Source organism: Megalopta genalis, chromosome 1, assembly GCF_051020955.1.
Source record: "Megalopta genalis isolate 19385.01 chromosome 1, iyMegGena1_principal, whole genome shotgun sequence".
In the NCBI taxonomy this organism is placed as follows: domain Eukaryota; kingdom Metazoa; phylum Arthropoda; class Insecta; order Hymenoptera; family Halictidae; genus Megalopta; species Megalopta genalis.
Window position 1 is genome coordinate 46,405,825 of NC_135013.1, and position 16,525 is coordinate 46,422,349.

General features: G+C 39.9%; 1 protein-coding gene across 2 annotated transcripts in view; it reads right to left on the minus strand.

The window, feature by feature from the left end:
* The window catches only part of Dad (Daughters against dpp), a 170,488-nt gene that overhangs the window by 106,294 nt on the left and 47,669 nt on the right, over nucleotides 1-16,525 (minus strand). Inside the window, exon 3 of one of the 2 annotated variants that reach the window (XM_033469408.2) lies at nucleotides 5,111-5,197. The exons of the other annotated variant lie outside the window; for it this stretch is intronic. Coding sequence (XP_033325299.1) covers nucleotides 5,111-5,197 — 87 coding nt within the window. The remainder of the gene's footprint in view (nucleotides 1-5,110; nucleotides 5,198-16,525) is intronic. 2 annotated transcript variants of the gene reach the window in all.

Consider the following 16,525-nt stretch of genomic DNA (forward strand, 5'->3'; position numbering starts at 1 on the left):
ACGCTAATCGTGACGGATTGTATAATCATTAACAGTACCGACCAACAGGCCTCTTCTTATCGGCGATCAATAACGACGCGCGAATACACGCGGACCTGTCCGTTTTTTCTTTTCTGTCTTTTTTTCGGACGATGCGTTTAATGCCATCAAAGTTTTTTTGTCTCGACCATATTTCTTCTATCTCTCGGTTGGAAGACATCTGGGTCGTGTGTTGAGAATTCCGATAAGGGAATTTTCGAACGTCTTTATGGCGCGATCCTCCGTTCCACCTCAAACTTCTTTCGCGGGAGATCACGAAGATGTATATTCTTTACATTCTTGGTAGTCGCCGTTCGATACGTCGCACAGTGGTCGGTTTCCATAAAAAAATTTATTCACTAGTAGAAAATTAAACATGTGGCTTATGATTTACTATGATCTTTTACACTACTTGTTCATTTTACACACTATTTAATAAATTAAGTATTATTATATATACTCATAATTGTAATATACAGGGTGTCCCAAAAATGTCTAGCAATCCGAAAGTGGCGGGTTCCTCAGGACGTTTGAAGCAACTTTTTCCTTTACAAAAATCTTCTCCGATGCACCGTTAACGAGTTATTAACGAAAAACAGTGACCAATGAGAGGCGAGCTCAGCTGGCGCGAGGCGACCGAGCCATTGAGCGGAACTGGGCTTCGTGCGTTGATTGGCTGGGCGGCCACGCGCCAGCCGTACTCGATTCTTATTGGTCACTGTTTTTCGTTAATAACTCGTTAACGGTGCCTCGCAGAAAATTTTTGTAAAGGAAGAAGCTGCTTCAAATGATCTGAGGAACCCACCATTTCCGGATTGCGAGACATTTTTGGGACACCCTGTATATTTATTATTATATATAGTATAATATAATATAATATAATATAATATAATATAATATAATATAATATAATATAATATAATATAATATAATATAATCATCGTTTGCAATTTTCTTCTTCGAAAATAAATAATTTTTACAGAATTTAATGTACTCGGTATGTACTTAAATTATGTCCCAGGACACTTTTTTATTTTCCACATTTTTTAGTTACGACCAATTGAATATGCTGAATTTTCATTTCATTTTTTAATTACGAGTTCGGTGGACTTTGGTATTTGCTTTGATCGTATTTCGAAGAGCGACGCCTTACATTAATAACAAAATAAAAATTTAGCTGCTATTCGCTGCTATCAGCGAAATCGTCTAATAATAATGCCAAAATGGCACGTGCCACGAAGCATATCATGATAGCTATCGTACTCTATTCTAGCTAATGAGAATAATTATAAATTATCCTTTTCGGATTATATGCAGACTTTTGCTCGCACCCGACTTGTTCGTGTCGAGTACGAGGGAAAAAAGAAACGAAAAATCGAAAGCATTTCTCAAAGAAACAATCGAATTAGTGGTTTCGAAACAATTGTTCGTAACATGAAACTGGAGAGGATGTTCAATTGAATTGAATCGAATTGAAAACAAAAATTGTATTTTTTAAAAATTTGATTATAAATACTGCATTTTGTTTTCTTTATTCTATCCCAACAAAAACCCAAAATAATATAAGATGAAACTACTAATAACATAAGATGAAAATTATTATTTTAAAAATAATATTATTAAATTAAAAAAAATTATTCTACCCCAACAAAAACCCAAAATAATATAAGATGAAACCACTAATAATATAAGATGAAAAACTAAGGTTTAAATATATAATTTTAGATGCTGTACGTTTTCCTCCGTTTTTTTTTTGTGTGGAAACCGACCACTGTGCGACGGTTCGACCGTGGCGCACTGCCGACGTCAAAACAAACGCTACGTTGACCTCCAACATACAGTAAACTCTGTTCAATTGTCCCTCAGCTTCTAAACAAAAATAAACTGTTTAGGAAAAGGAGATACGATTACTCGAGCCTTGCGCCTCGTTTTTATAGTTGTTGACAGTCGACAACTATAAAAATGAGCCGCCAAGCTCGAATAATCATATCTCCATTTCCCAAATTGTCCATTTTTTTTTTGTTTACAAGCTGAAAGAAAATTGGGGAGAATTTACTCTATTAGTAATATAAAATGAAAATGTAAGGCTTAAATATACAGGGTGTCCCAAAAATGTCTCGCAATTCGAAAGTAGGGGATTCCTGAGGTCATTCGAAGCAACTTTTTCCGTAGCGAAAATGCAATCCGCGGCTTCGTTTACGAGTTATTAACGAAAAACAGTGACCAATCAGAAGCGAGATCATTTGGCGCGAGACGGCCGAGCTAATGAGCGGAACTGGGCTCCGTGCGCTCGTTGGCTGGGCCGCCGCGCGCCAGCCGAGCTCGCCTCTTATTGGTCAGTGTTTTTCGTTAATAACTTGTAAATGAAGCCTCGGAGAAAATTTTCGCAAAGGAAAAAGTTGCTTCAAATGACCTCAGGAATGTCCCATTTCCGGATTGCGAGACATTTTCGGGACACCCTGTATAATTTCGGTTATAATATGTTTTTTCCGTTTTTTGTCTATAGATCACCGTTGCGTTGTTAAAAATATATCTGCCACGATTTTTCTGAACAATTTGCATCCGTAAAATGCATCATGTAATTATTCGTGTAACTGAAATGAGAATCGAAGAAATTGAAAATTGAAAAAAAGTCGACTGTCTAAACTACCGAGTTGTCTTACGTGGTCAGGTCGTAAGAACGAAAACATCGAATAAAATATATTTATAAAATATATAAAAATATTTAAAAAATTTGTGAAACGTATTTGCGGTAAAAACGGGAAATCGGAATACAAAGCATCGAAGACGAACACGAAGTTACGAATCGCGTTACATCATTTTCAATTTGTTACAACCATTGAAAGAAAAAAGAAAATACATTGCCGCCTGTTTCTTACGATCGACGCAGAAAATTATTTATATTTTATATTTTGCATGACGATCTGCGATCTAATTATAACGAAAACTGGACTTGAGCTCGTTCCACGCTACCGTAACAAAAACGAGCCTAACAAAACCCTCGACGCCCTAAAATATCAACTCCCTCATCGCAATCTATAAATGTTCCCCGCGTGAAACGTCCTATAGTCCGTTGGAATCAGATTGACGCCTGCTGCGATTTTTGCGATATTTAATTGTTTACAGCTCGTACGAAGGTCAACCGATTTCGGTAAAATTTTTAACAACATACCGAGATCTACACAACAAATTTTTTAAATTTTCATTATAGGCTCAGATAAAAAAAAGTTAAAAGCAAGAGATTTTTGTTTTCTTTCGTCATTCTAAGCAATAGCAACCTTTAAGAAAGTATTCTAGTTATGGTCTAGTAGACTTGTCGCTCTATCATCTGAAAAAAAATTAAGTCGTTTAGTCCAGTTCTAAAACAGTTATTGCGTTTTGAAAAGTGTCCGAATTCCGACATTCCGCAAGAAGTTCGCGATTTGCACAACTTCGGACTTTTCGCACGTTTCGCGTGACCGATGTTGTTGTTGTTGTTGTTGTTGATACACGTTCTTGAAACTTAACACTAAACCTACCGCGGTCAAAGTGACCGCTTTCTTATTTTGCAATTCTGAAAAGTTCCGTGACTCTTTCGTGGAAAACACTTGAATAAGTTATATTATTGGAGCAAGTTTTATAATAAAAACTTTGCAAATTCTAAATAAATTCGGTCTTCTCACTTTCGTGAAGCAGCACATGCCGGTTAGTATTACTGCTTGGTAAGGTTTAGTGTTAAAAGCGGTTCTTCTTATCAACGAAATTCTCCGTGGTTAATCCCTATTTATCGGTTAATACATATATTATCGATCATCGATCGATTTTATTGTTGAGGCGATTGTAGCATTGCGAGCCTAACATGACAACGATAGGAACACCGGATATATCACCGTTTTAGAGGGTAATTTCTAGTTTGTTGCGACAAGGTTCGACTCCTTTTGGAGGATTATTATATAGGGTGTCCCAAAACACGAGTTATTAACGAAAAACAGTGACCCATGACAGGCTGGCGCGAGGCGACCGAGCCAATGGACGGCTGAAGCCTAGTTCCGCTGATTGGCTCGGCCGCCTAGCGCCAGCTTAACTCTCCAATCGGAGAGCGGGCGCAGCCGGCCGCGAGGGCGAGGCATCAGACAAAGGATTCAGAGAAGGAAAAAAACATTTGAGAGCGCAATCACGTTCTTTGCGAGATCCAGCAAGAACTAACGAAAAATACGTGAGTAACTTGTAGACAAAAGGTTAAGAAACTTTACATCTCGTTAACGTTTCAGTAGAATTTGATATTTCGATCACGGCTTGTCAGTTGCCGCGAGGCGGCCAAAGTCCAGTCCCGCTGATTGGCTCAACCGCCTAGCGCCAGCCAATCGGAGAGCGAGCGCAGCCGGCGATCTACCCTTATAGCCAATGCCGCGTCGCGCTGACGCAGCAGCAGTGGTCGCGAGAGTGGGGCGCCTGCCAATCTCGCCTCTTATTGGTCAGTGTTTTTCGTTGATAACTCGTAAACGAAGCCGCGGATTGCATTTTTGCTAAGGAAAAAGTTACTTCAAATCACCTCAGGAACCTGTCACTAATAATAATAATAATAATAATAATAATAATAATCATTTTGGAACACCCAGTATAGGCATAGAAGAGTTATCAACGTTTCTATTTTTCCAGCAAATTACGAACTACAAAGAAATCCTAGTAGATTAACTATTCTTTGCCTGTTATCCGTTCGCATAAATGTCCAACCCAACGTTTAACATCCATCGCTTGATCTCGTAGCAGTTCAATATTGTGATTTAGCGAGAAAAAAAATATAAAATTATCACGGTGTTGGCTCAAGTTAACGACTCCGCGGCCTGGTTATCGATGACCGGCTCGGACAAATCGTGACGGCAGACGGAAAATTCATCGAGTAGAACGCGGCCTGCGACAGGCGACTCCGAGCGGAGCGGAGGACCGCGATCAACGAGCTGGAAACGAAGCGCGACGAAGCGACGGTTCGTCGGTTTCCTTTTCTATGCAGCCCGCGAGTTTTCGTTCGCGCGTCGTACACGTCGGACCACGTCGTCCAGACGATGGTGATAGAAGCGAGAAGGGGTACGTATAACCTTGAAGACATAGTTACCTTCTCCGTTGGTGGTAAGGGAGCCGGGAAGCGGCAGGGGCGTGCTGTTTTTGCACCGACGTTGATCCCCTTCGCTGGGCGCACGATCTGAAAATAAACGGCAACCCCTTTAGAATCTTCCCTCGTGAGACGCGCTCCTCTTCTTCTTTGCTCGGTTTCGCTTTCGGTTTCGTTTGCGTTTTCGTTTCTTTCTTCCTCGGTGCCCGGGAAGCGCCCCCCCCCTTTCCGTCCATACCGCTCCACCCACCCCCGTGATCGCTTCAGAAAAAAATCCAGGCCACATTTTTGTCAATAAATCCAAGTAGGATGTATCTGCCCGATTTCGATGGCTAAAATTATTTTTCTCAAGCTCAAAAAGTTACCAACTTATTTACAGTACTTCAACTTGTAACAAATAATTATAAACAAATAAAAATTGATTGATTCAAATAAATATTATTTTTACTATTTAATGGATTCAAAATATATCTATTTATTTATTCATTCATTTATTTATTTGATTTATTAATTCGTGTATTTGTTTATTTATTTATGGCATTTTAGCATAGCGGAATTATTTTGAACATTACAAATCGAACATTGGTAATAATAAATAATTATAAACAAATAAAAATTATTGATTCAAATAAATATTATTTTTACTATTTAATGGATTCAAAATATATCTATTTATTTATTTATTAATTTATTTATTTGATTTATTAATTCATTTATTTATTTATTTATGGTATTTTAACATAGCGGAATCATTTCGAACATTATAGATCGAACATTGGTAATATTTGTATTACGCGAAGGCTACATTTCCTGAAAATGGAAATATAAAAATATAGCTTTTTCGTTGGTTTTTATTTCAAAAAAATATCATTAAACACGTAAAAATTACTTTGAATTTATAATTGATCCCAGCACTGTAGAGGGCTTCCATTAACCGAAACACCCTGCACGTTTAAAAAGAACTTGACACAAGATTATTTACCTAGTACTGATAACAGTAATTCAAGCATCGTAATCAGACGATTCTGCAGAAATTGACACGCATTAACTAGAAAATGCTCGGTAACCGAAACGCGTTAATTAACTTTTCATCTTTTTAAGAGCACAGTAACTCGTTGGAAAACTGTTTCGAGAAGTGCGATACAGGTAAAAAGAAAAAAAAACCTACTTAATTTGTCGAAAACTTCGGACGTCAGTTCAATGGGCACGCTAATTGACACGCGTGTCCTGGTACGAAATTGTTAAAGTCATCGGTCTGGCCAGTCGAAGCGTTAAAGCCAGTTCGGATGATTACTCGCGTGTCCACGAATTTTTGCGGACAGCCTTTCGTTCGTTCCGACTCGATCTCGAAACGATCCCGCTCTAGACCATCAAACTTTCCGCTGTACACGCCGTGCTCCCCCATAATTTCTCATCGTTTTTCGTCTGTAATAGCCGATCGTAAAAAAGAATTGGATCGCACACGTGGATTCTCGCGACAGCGACGCCGGCGAATTTTCTATACCGCGTAGCCGAGCATCGGCACCGAAAGATCGTTATAACATTATCGAGAACGGGTTATAATGCCGCATAATTCTATATCGGCAGAATGAACCAGATCACGCGACTAGTTTTTGTTCTCGGTTGAAAAACGAAAGCAACGGGAGAGCCCCGCAACGCGAGAGTGAAAGATAGATAGATGTAATAGAGATGGATAGGTAGATAGATAGGGAGAGAAAGAGAGAGAGAGAGAGAGGGAAACAGAGGGAGAGACAGAGAGAGAGGAAAGAGAGACCGGGAAAGACAGAGAGAGAGAGAGAGAGAGAGAGAGAGAGGGGGAAACAAAGGGAGAGACAAAGAGAGAGAGGAAAGAAAGAACGGGCGAGATAGAGAGAGAGGAAAGAGAGAACGGGAGAGAAAGAGAGAGGAGGGAAGAGAGACGAGAGAGAACGGGAGAGAAAGAGAGAGGAGGGAAGAGAGGTGAGAGATACAGAAAAGGGAGGAGACAGAGGAGAGAGAGAGGAAAGGGCGAGTGAGAGACAGAAGAAAGAGATAGAGGCGAGAGATAGACGAAGAGTGGAGGGAGAGGAGAGACAGAGGAGAGAGGAGACAGTGGAGAGAGAGGGCAGACATAAAGCGGGAGAGAGAGAGTAGAAGATAGAGCGACGCAGAGAGAGAGAGAGAGAGAGAGGGAGAGAGAGAGAGAGAGCGGGACAGAGAGAGAGAGAGAGGGAGAGAGAGAGAGAGAGCGGGACAGAGAGAGCGGGAGAGTGCGAGAGAGAGGAGCGAGGAGGGAGAGATTAGAAAGAGAGGAGATAGAGAGGAGAGAGAGTAGAGTGAACGAGAGAGAGAGCGCGCGAGAGAGATAGCAGAAGGGAGTGAGGAAAGAGAAACTAGAGAGAGGAGAGGAAGAGGAGAGGAGTGAGAGCGAGAGAGAGGAGAGAGCAGAAATAGCTGGAGAAAGAGAGAGAGAGAGAGAGACAGCAGGGGAGAGAGCGGGGAGAGAGAGACAACAGAAGAGAGAGAACGAGAGAGAGAGAGAGAGAGAGAGAGAGAGCGGGAGAGAGCACGAGGGCGATAGCAGGAGTGAGAGAAGCCAAGAACGAGAAGCCAAGTCTGGTGGTCGGTCCGCGGCGGCTGCGGCACGCAGCTGAGATCGGCAAGCGCAAGCGGCATTTCGAGCAGGTCCGGGCCAATATTCTTGTCCCCGAGAATCGGCGGAGGACTAATCGTTTAAGGGTCCCGCGAAGGCTGGAAGACGGGATTCATTGACTAAAAGAGAGAATGACGTCAGAGGACAACAAGTCGGACGAAAGGGCGGTCGCATTCTTCTCGAATTCCAGCGGCTCGTTCCTACGAGAGGAGAGCATTTCCTGCTGTAAAACCGAACACCGCTGAAAGGCGGGCAACGGTAGCAAAAGGAGAAACACCGCCATGGGATCCGATGCTCCATCAAGTATTTTTAGGAGGGATTTCATGGAAGTGTCCGCGCCGCGGTCCCAATACGCGCTAGAACCACGAAATAGACTTATAGAATCCTTTCACGATGAATTCCGGCCGAACGTTCTTTTTTCTCTCTCTCTCCCTCTCGTAACTTCGTGGAATTTCTGCTCGCATGTGCTGACAACCGGGCCGCAGCGCAATAAGAAAATTCACGGAGAGTTCGAGCTGATTATTAATATTCAGTCGGTGCTGACTGAAAACGAAAAAGTATTACAGAAGAAATACCTATCCACGGGTTAAAACAGTCCAGAGAAATGAAAGGAAATAAAATAATAATATATTGGGTTGGCAACTAAGTAATTGCCGATTTCAGTTATAGATGTCTCTCACTCCCATTTTTATGATATCCGTAAATGTTATATTATAAAATTATTATTATTATTATTATTATTATGTTATTTTTTATTATCCGTGAATGTTAGCAACTAAACAAATTGAATGCAGCGGTCAAGGAAAAGCGACCAGAATTGGTCAATCGTAAAGATGTCATTTTCCAGCAGGACAATGCTAGGCCGCACACGTCTTTGTCCACTCGGCAAAAATTGATGGATATTGGTTGGAAATTGATGTTACACCCACCATATAGCCCTGATCTCGCGCCATCGGATTACCACTTATTTCGATCCCTGGACAACTCCCTTCGTGGTAAAACTTTTAATGACGATAACGCTGTAAAATCTCACTTAACTCAGTTTTTGGCCGAAAAGGATCAGACTTTCTACGAGCGTGGAATTTTCAAGTTGTCAGAGAGATGGCAAAAGGTCATCGAACAAAATGGAAAATACATTACAGATTAAACTTCATTCCAAGTAAAAAAAATTTGTATTTCATTGAACAAATCGGCAATTACTTGGTTGCCAACCCAATAGATTGCTAGTTCCGCTATATACTAGGAGAGAGAGAGAGAGAGAGAGAGAGAGAGAGAGAGAGAGAGAGACTGCACACAATAAGGAAATAGCAAAGAGAAACGGGAAAAGTGACATAAACTTCTTGACAAAATGTTTTCCTCGCCTTTTCGATCGCGAGGCTTTTGCGGATTATAAAACGCGAAGATCGAATCGTACGTATACTGTACAATTTCTGTAGAAATTCCAGCGCGTCGATAAAGACGAAATTGACACATAAACTTGACGATTCATTACCACCGTTTGGCGGAGAGTGAGCACGTTTCTGTATTGCACATTTACAAAGTGTCCTCTGTCCGCTTGCGGTTCGGCACGCGGAACATTTCACATCGAAATTGTCCGAGAGAAGATGATTCGCTTAATGCTTCCCCTATTCTTGTATTTGAATTGAACTAAACGAGATACGGGAATGCTGGGTGGAAACGGCAACAATTGTGTACTTTATCCATTAACGGAAAGTTGGGATAGCAAGAAGGATTTCGTATATAGCTAGAAACCATAATTAATTAGAACTTCGAGAATCGGAAATAAGAGTTCGTTTTTGAAAAAAGTAGTCGACTCGGAGGAAATGAATACAATATAATTAAATTAATAATAATAATAATAATAATAATAATAAAATTAATAAAAAAATACAATACAATTATAAACTCATCATTCCTATTATTGAAGAAACAACCGAAACATTATTTTGCAAATATTTTTAATTTATTTCAATTTACCTGCATCAACTAATATTAATTAGTTATAATTATTAATTAGTTGAAATATAATTGTATATACTAGGGCCGTTAAAATATTTTTTCTTTTGTCTATTTCAATTTTATACATTTATTTTCTGTTATTTAACTCTCGAACGGTGGATCGTTTAGCAAGAACTCACGAGTCCAACACTGTGTCATGCTGTATCGTATACATATAAATGTACAGGGTGTCCCAAAAATGTCTCGCAATCTGAAAGTGGCGGGTTCCTCAGGTCATTCGGAGCAACTTTTTTCTTTACAAAAATTTTCTCTGAGGCACCGTTAACGAGTTATTAACGAAAAACAGTGACCAATGAGAGGCGAGCTTAGCTGGCGCGAGACGACCGAGCCAATGAACGGAACTGAGCTTCGTGCGCTGTTTGGCTGGGCCGCCTAGCGTCAGCCGTACTCGATTTTTATTGGTCACTGTTTTTCATTAATAACTCGTTAACGGTGCCTCGGAGAAAACTTTTGTAAAGGAAGAAGCTGCTTCAAATGATCCGAGGAACCCGCCATTTCCGGATTGCGAGACATTTTTGGGACACCCTGTATATACATGGTGGGGCATTTGCAACGAGACACCTGAATAACTCACTTGTTTTTTTACAATTGAAAAAAGAGTGTCGGACAAAAGCTGTTTGATTTCGAGGGGCACTAATGATGTCAATAATCTTTTTATAAGTGAAGGGGTAGAGGATATATGAAAGTCAAACACGTCTTTTTTAAATGGGACGACCTAATTTTTTATTCACATTCCGACAAAGCCTTTCAAGACGAATACAATGACATATAAATGAAGGTCATTAAGGTCAGAACGAATAAACTACAATGAAAAACAAATTCTTCCGTCACGTTCAAGGTTCCTTGTACTGACATGCACATTTTGTTCTACAGCCTGCTCATTGCCTAGAAGTAACATAGTTTTTCTGTATATAAAAAACGTAGAAGCTAGAAGTTGCGCAACTTCCCTATAAAAAAAATAGAAAAGCAGAAAAAGACGCGTTGTACTCTAGAATACCCTGTTAACCACGTTTGAGAGACGTGGTCAAAGAATCGGGCAATAATAATAACCCTTTGCTCTACAATCACGTTTGAAAGACGTGGTCAAAGAATCGGGCAAGAAATGATTATCACGTCTGCGAGACGTGGTAGAAAAATCGGGCTAGAAATGATTATCGGGTCTGAGAGACTTGGTCAAAAAATCGGACCAGAAATGATTATCACGTCTAAGAGACGTGGTCAAAAAATTGGGCCAGAAATGATTATCACGTCTCAGAGACGTGCTATCAAAAAATCGTGCTAGAAAGCCATGATGCGTCAGTCGGGCCAACTGGTTAGGCTCGTGTTAGACTAAGGGATACGTGTTTTGAGGTTTTTTGTCTTTCGTCATTTAATTGTTTTATTACAGGAGCTAAAGGAGACGGCTAAAGGAGGCAGCGCAGGAATCATATTGACGCCTGCTGCGATTTTTGCGATATTTAATTGTTTACAGCTCGTACGAAGGTCAACCGATTTCGGTGAAATTTTTAACAACATACCGAGATCTACAAAACAAATTTTTTAAATTTTCGTTATAGGCTCAGACAAAAAAGTTAAAAAACAAGAGATTTTTGTTTTCTTTTGTCATTCTAAGCAATAGCAACTTTTAATAAAGCATTCTAGTTATGGTCTAGTAGACTTGTCGCTCTATCAACTGAAAAAAATTCGAGTCGTTTAGTCCAGTCCTAAAAAAATTATTGCGTTTTGAAAAAGTGTCCGAATATTAACATTCCGCAAGAAGTTCGCGATTGGCACAACTTAGGACGTTTCGCGTGAAAGGGCTCGACGCGTGACCGATGTTGTTGTTGTTGTTTGTGATACACGTTCTTGAAACTTAACACTAAACCTACCGTGGTCAAAGTGACCGCTTTCTTATTTTGCAATTCTGCAAAGTTCCGAGATTCTTTCGTGGAAAACGCTTGAATAAGTTATATTATTGGAGCAAATTTTATAATAAAAACTTTACAAATTCTAAATAAATTCGGTCTTCTTATTTTTGTGAAGAAGTAGATGCCAATTAGTATTACTGCTTGGTAAGCTTTAGTGTTAAATCGTAGGGCAAACGGTTAATCCGGAAACCGCGTAGACCCTGCGTCACGGTGTAGAGAGCGCTTTCGGTACGATCGCAATCGCGCGGTCACACAATTACGCGGTCGCACAGTCGCACGGTTGAACAGTCGCTCGATCGCACGATCGTACGATCGCAGATCGCAGTCGGAGTCACAGACGCAGTCGCAGGCACGGGCACAGCGCAATCGGGCCGGTGAAGGAGGCAGCGGAATGCGAGACAGCCACTCCCGCCTATCGGCGAGCCTCGGGCCTCGGGTTGGCTGAGCAACGCCAACAGAGAGGCCGAAAGGGAGGCCGAAAGAGAGGCCGAAGAGAGGCCGAAAGGGAGACCGAAAGGGAGACCGAAAGGGAGACCGATAGGGAGACCGAAGGAGAAGCGAGCCGGCCGACAGAAACGACCGAAATGGACGTATCAGGAAAGAAGGAACACGGACCGAGGGGGCGCTGAAAGAGTGCGTGCTTTCGAGTTCGTTTGGCCAAGCCAGGCGAGACGTTGGTCGACGAGCATGGGAGGGGGGGAGGTAAAGCAGAGTACGCGAAAAACGAACACGGAGAAGCTGGAGTACGCGCAGGAACTTAGAAGGGGAAAGATGCAATATACGATAGGGAAAACATGATCTAAAACGTTACGCGCAGTCTACATATTTCACAGTTGCACCGGTAACCGTTTTCATCATGTTTTTTTCTTGTCCCGGTTGAAGAAAGCTGCGAAATCATTTTCGTGTGTCGCAGTTTTGAAGAATTTTATATCGTCGATAGATAGACCGTTTATTTTGAAAGTGGTGTAAGTCCTTTTTTTAAAAAAATGAGATATGACGTAATTTATGCTTAATTTAGTGTAAACTTTTTGATTATACCTAGTTAGTATTTAATGTCTTAAAAAATGCCAATGCTTTGTTCAATTTAAAATTGGCCGGTAAAAGAAATTGCGTAACCATTGATTATGAAAGTGGTGTATGTCCAATTTCCATAGACAGATGACGGGGTTAGTGGCTACCGGTGGCTTCACAATTGTTTTATTTCACGTGTCGAAAGTTATTGTTTTAGGTTACTTATTTTATTTTCCTCCAACAATGGATAATTTCATATTCAAATCAGATAGTGATATAGGTAAGAAGAAATAGTAAATCAATGTTATTTTATGACAATTGAAAATATTTATTTTATTTTATTTTAAATAAATTTACACAGAAATAAGACCTATCAATATAAACAAAAGAATAATCTTAGAATCGGAGGATGAAGATAATTCCACTATGAAAAACAAATTAATGAAGCGTAAAAAGAGAAGAAGAATTATAGAGATAGAATCTTCATCAGATGAGGATATTGTTACTGAGAACTTGGATTCTGTAAAAGAAAATAAAGGAAAATATACGCAACGAATAAACAAAATTAAGCGAAATGCCGGACAAGAGTACTTTACAAAAAAAGGAAAATTCATTCCAGCAAAAAAAGAAAGTGATATTTGTTGTTTCAAAATTGAAATTAAATGATATTTACAAATGACTAATTATGAAAGTGGTGTAAGTCCATTTGCAGCCTGGAAATTGTATATTACTTTAGTTAAATTCGCCTAAAAGAAATTTATATAATCAAATTACATATTGATAAATATTAGTACAAACATTCCCAGACTTCACATAATTAACCTATATTTTTTAATTGTCAGATCTGCTAACATTCAATTTTCTCGAAACGAAAGAAAGTGGAATTGCACCACTTTCAAAATAAACGGTCCAGATCATTTCCGATTTCCAATCCGATTCTATCTTTCTCGTTGGCATTTGTTTCACTCGTTTATCGCCTCTTCCTGGCCAAACAATTTTTTTGATCTTTTCTTTGAAACTACAAATTTAAATTATTAACGATTTCTTCACATCCCCTCTTCACAAACACATCCGCAATTACAATTACGTACCTTTAAGTAGAGTTAATTTAACCCGCGGACTGCAATTTGACTGGATCATTTTGACTAGGTGTATTTAAATCGCCGCCTCTAATTACTTCATTTTTGGCATTTAAATTAATTGAACTACCGTTACATAGGGCATAAGATAACAAATAAGTTTATTTGAAATAAGCATACATATACAAATAAATTCTGAAATATTATTTGAGACATAATTCATTTGTAAATAATTTCGTTATTTCAAATGGTAATGCAAAATAACAAATAATATATACGACAACATATACTTTTTCTATATGACAAACATATTCGTTATAGATGATTATTGGCTCTTAATACAACACAATATTCAAACGTATCATCTGACAGTTGACTTGCAGTGTTATTAATAATTGTAGCAAACGAAAAGAGTCGTTCAACTGAACCTGACGATGGAAGAGGAGAGTTACAACGCAGGGGCGTTTCAACTTCAACTTTAATTTCAACTTTAACTTCAACTTCAATCTCAGTTCCAATTTCAATTTTGATTCCAATTTGGGTTTCAATTTGAATTTCACTTTCAATTACAACTTTCACTTCAATTTCAATCTCAGTTCCAATTTCAATTCTAATTTCAGTTTCAATCTCAGTTCCAATTTCAATTCTAATTTCAGTTTCAATTTCAATTTTAACTTCAATTTCAATCTCAATTACAATTTCAACTTCAATTTCAATCTCAGTTCCAAGTTTAATTTTGATTACAATTTCAAGCACTGTGACAGACCAAACAACAAATTTTTTGAATAATTATTTGAATAATATTTTATTTCAATAGTACCCATCCCAGGTCTCTGAGACCCAACCGGTGGTGCACCGAAGGGTCAAAAATACCAGTCTCAATAAAAGGCGGTACCGGTTCGCCGATCCTAAATTCGAAAGTAGAAACACCGATAAAAAAATGGTTGTTCTAACAAAAGGAAACACGACCTACGGACTCGTTCGTGTGCTCGTCCCCGCAACCTCCGTCCAAAATGCTCCGCTCTTTCTCGGTGCAAACTAAAGTGCTCTAAGGACGATTCATAAACGGGTTCCACCGGCATATTCTCGAGATACCGAAAAGGCTATAGAATCGCACGGACCGAGCTTAAACACGAGAAGCAGAAAGTTAGAATATGCGAACGGGAAGAAGGGAAAGGCGAGGCGCGCCGAGAGCAAGGAAGGAAGAGAGTACTCGATTCCGCGGAAGAGGCGGAGGAGGGGATAGGGGAGGGCGGGCCAAAGAGTGAGTTTAAGAATGAATAAAGAAACGGGCTGGGAACACGGCGAAAGATAGAAAGGGAGCGACGAGGAGAAGGAGGGCGAGCGAGCGAGCGAGAGGAGAGGGAGTGGGGGAAGCGTATCAAGGACGGCGAAACGAGCAGAGAAGCATAAAACCGAGGCGACAGAGGCGCCTACCTCGTTCGCTCGTGTACCGGAGCCTCGTATTACCGATACCGGGAGGCCGCGGCCGGTGCCGGGACTGCGGGCCCAGTGGCCGAGGGGACCCAGGGGGCCCGTCCCCACGGCTGGCGCTTGGCGCCCTGCGCGTACTTGCCCTTAACCGCGCCACGACTCCTGATCCCGGCGCGTTGCCTCGACGACTCTTCCCTTCTTTCAAGGTTGCGCACGTTTCGGTCGCTGACACGTGACCTGGAACACGTTTCAGCCCATCGACAAGCCAAGTCCTTGCAACGCGGCAAGTCAAAGACACCGTGCTGCGTAATTTCGACGATTTTTTCACGAATACGATCGATCAACGACAGCTTCGCATTATTCGCAGCTCGATCCTGTCACCTAAATTTTTCTCGCGAGCCGAGCATCGCGCGAAGAATGTTTCGAACAAAAGTTGTTCGGCACAAAGAGCAACAGCAACGATTGCCTTTCAATTGCATTTCGAAAGCAACGAAATTATTAATTGTCCCTTTCGATCGACGATTCATTTTAACGATCGATATTAACTCGATCGCCAATTTTTCGACGACTTTCTTTCCAGCGGTGAAAATAAAATCTCTCGTACATTCTCGAGTTATCTTTATTACCGTCTAATTTCTTTGTTCACAACATCCGAACGAACGTTTCTCCGAGAACAAAAATTTATATTTATATACCACTTGTTATCTCCTCTTTAATGTTGTTCTAATTATTGGCCGGGTTCTCAATTTACTTACTAAAATATGACCGCTGTTTTAAAATTTCGCTGCAATTTTAACACAATAGACATTATTTCGAATATATTTATTATTATTATATTATTTAATTATATTATATTATTATATTATTATATATTATATTATTATATTATTATATATTATATATATTATATTATTATATTATTATATATATTATATTATTATATATTATTATATTATTATTATTATTATTATACATCTTATTTCGAATACTTTTATCGAATACCAAATGTTTCAGTTTCACTCTTTTATTAGGCTGTCCGATTCGTAAATATCAACGCGACAAACGCGAGTGTCGCCACTAAATATTACTTTGCACCAGTCCACTACGATCCAATTTGCGTGTTCCCTACGCCACTTCAAGCGTTTCTTCTTCCGTTCCTTTGCGAGTAGAGGTTATGTTTTTGCCTTCCGAAATGAGAAACCATTTCATTCAATCGATTTCCAACAGTACAGTCGCAGACGCTCGAAGACGACCACTTTTCTTACGATTAGATACGATGCCTGTTTCGTTATTCTTGTTTTTTTCATACCGCTTATCGTACTCTGGGCACATTCTA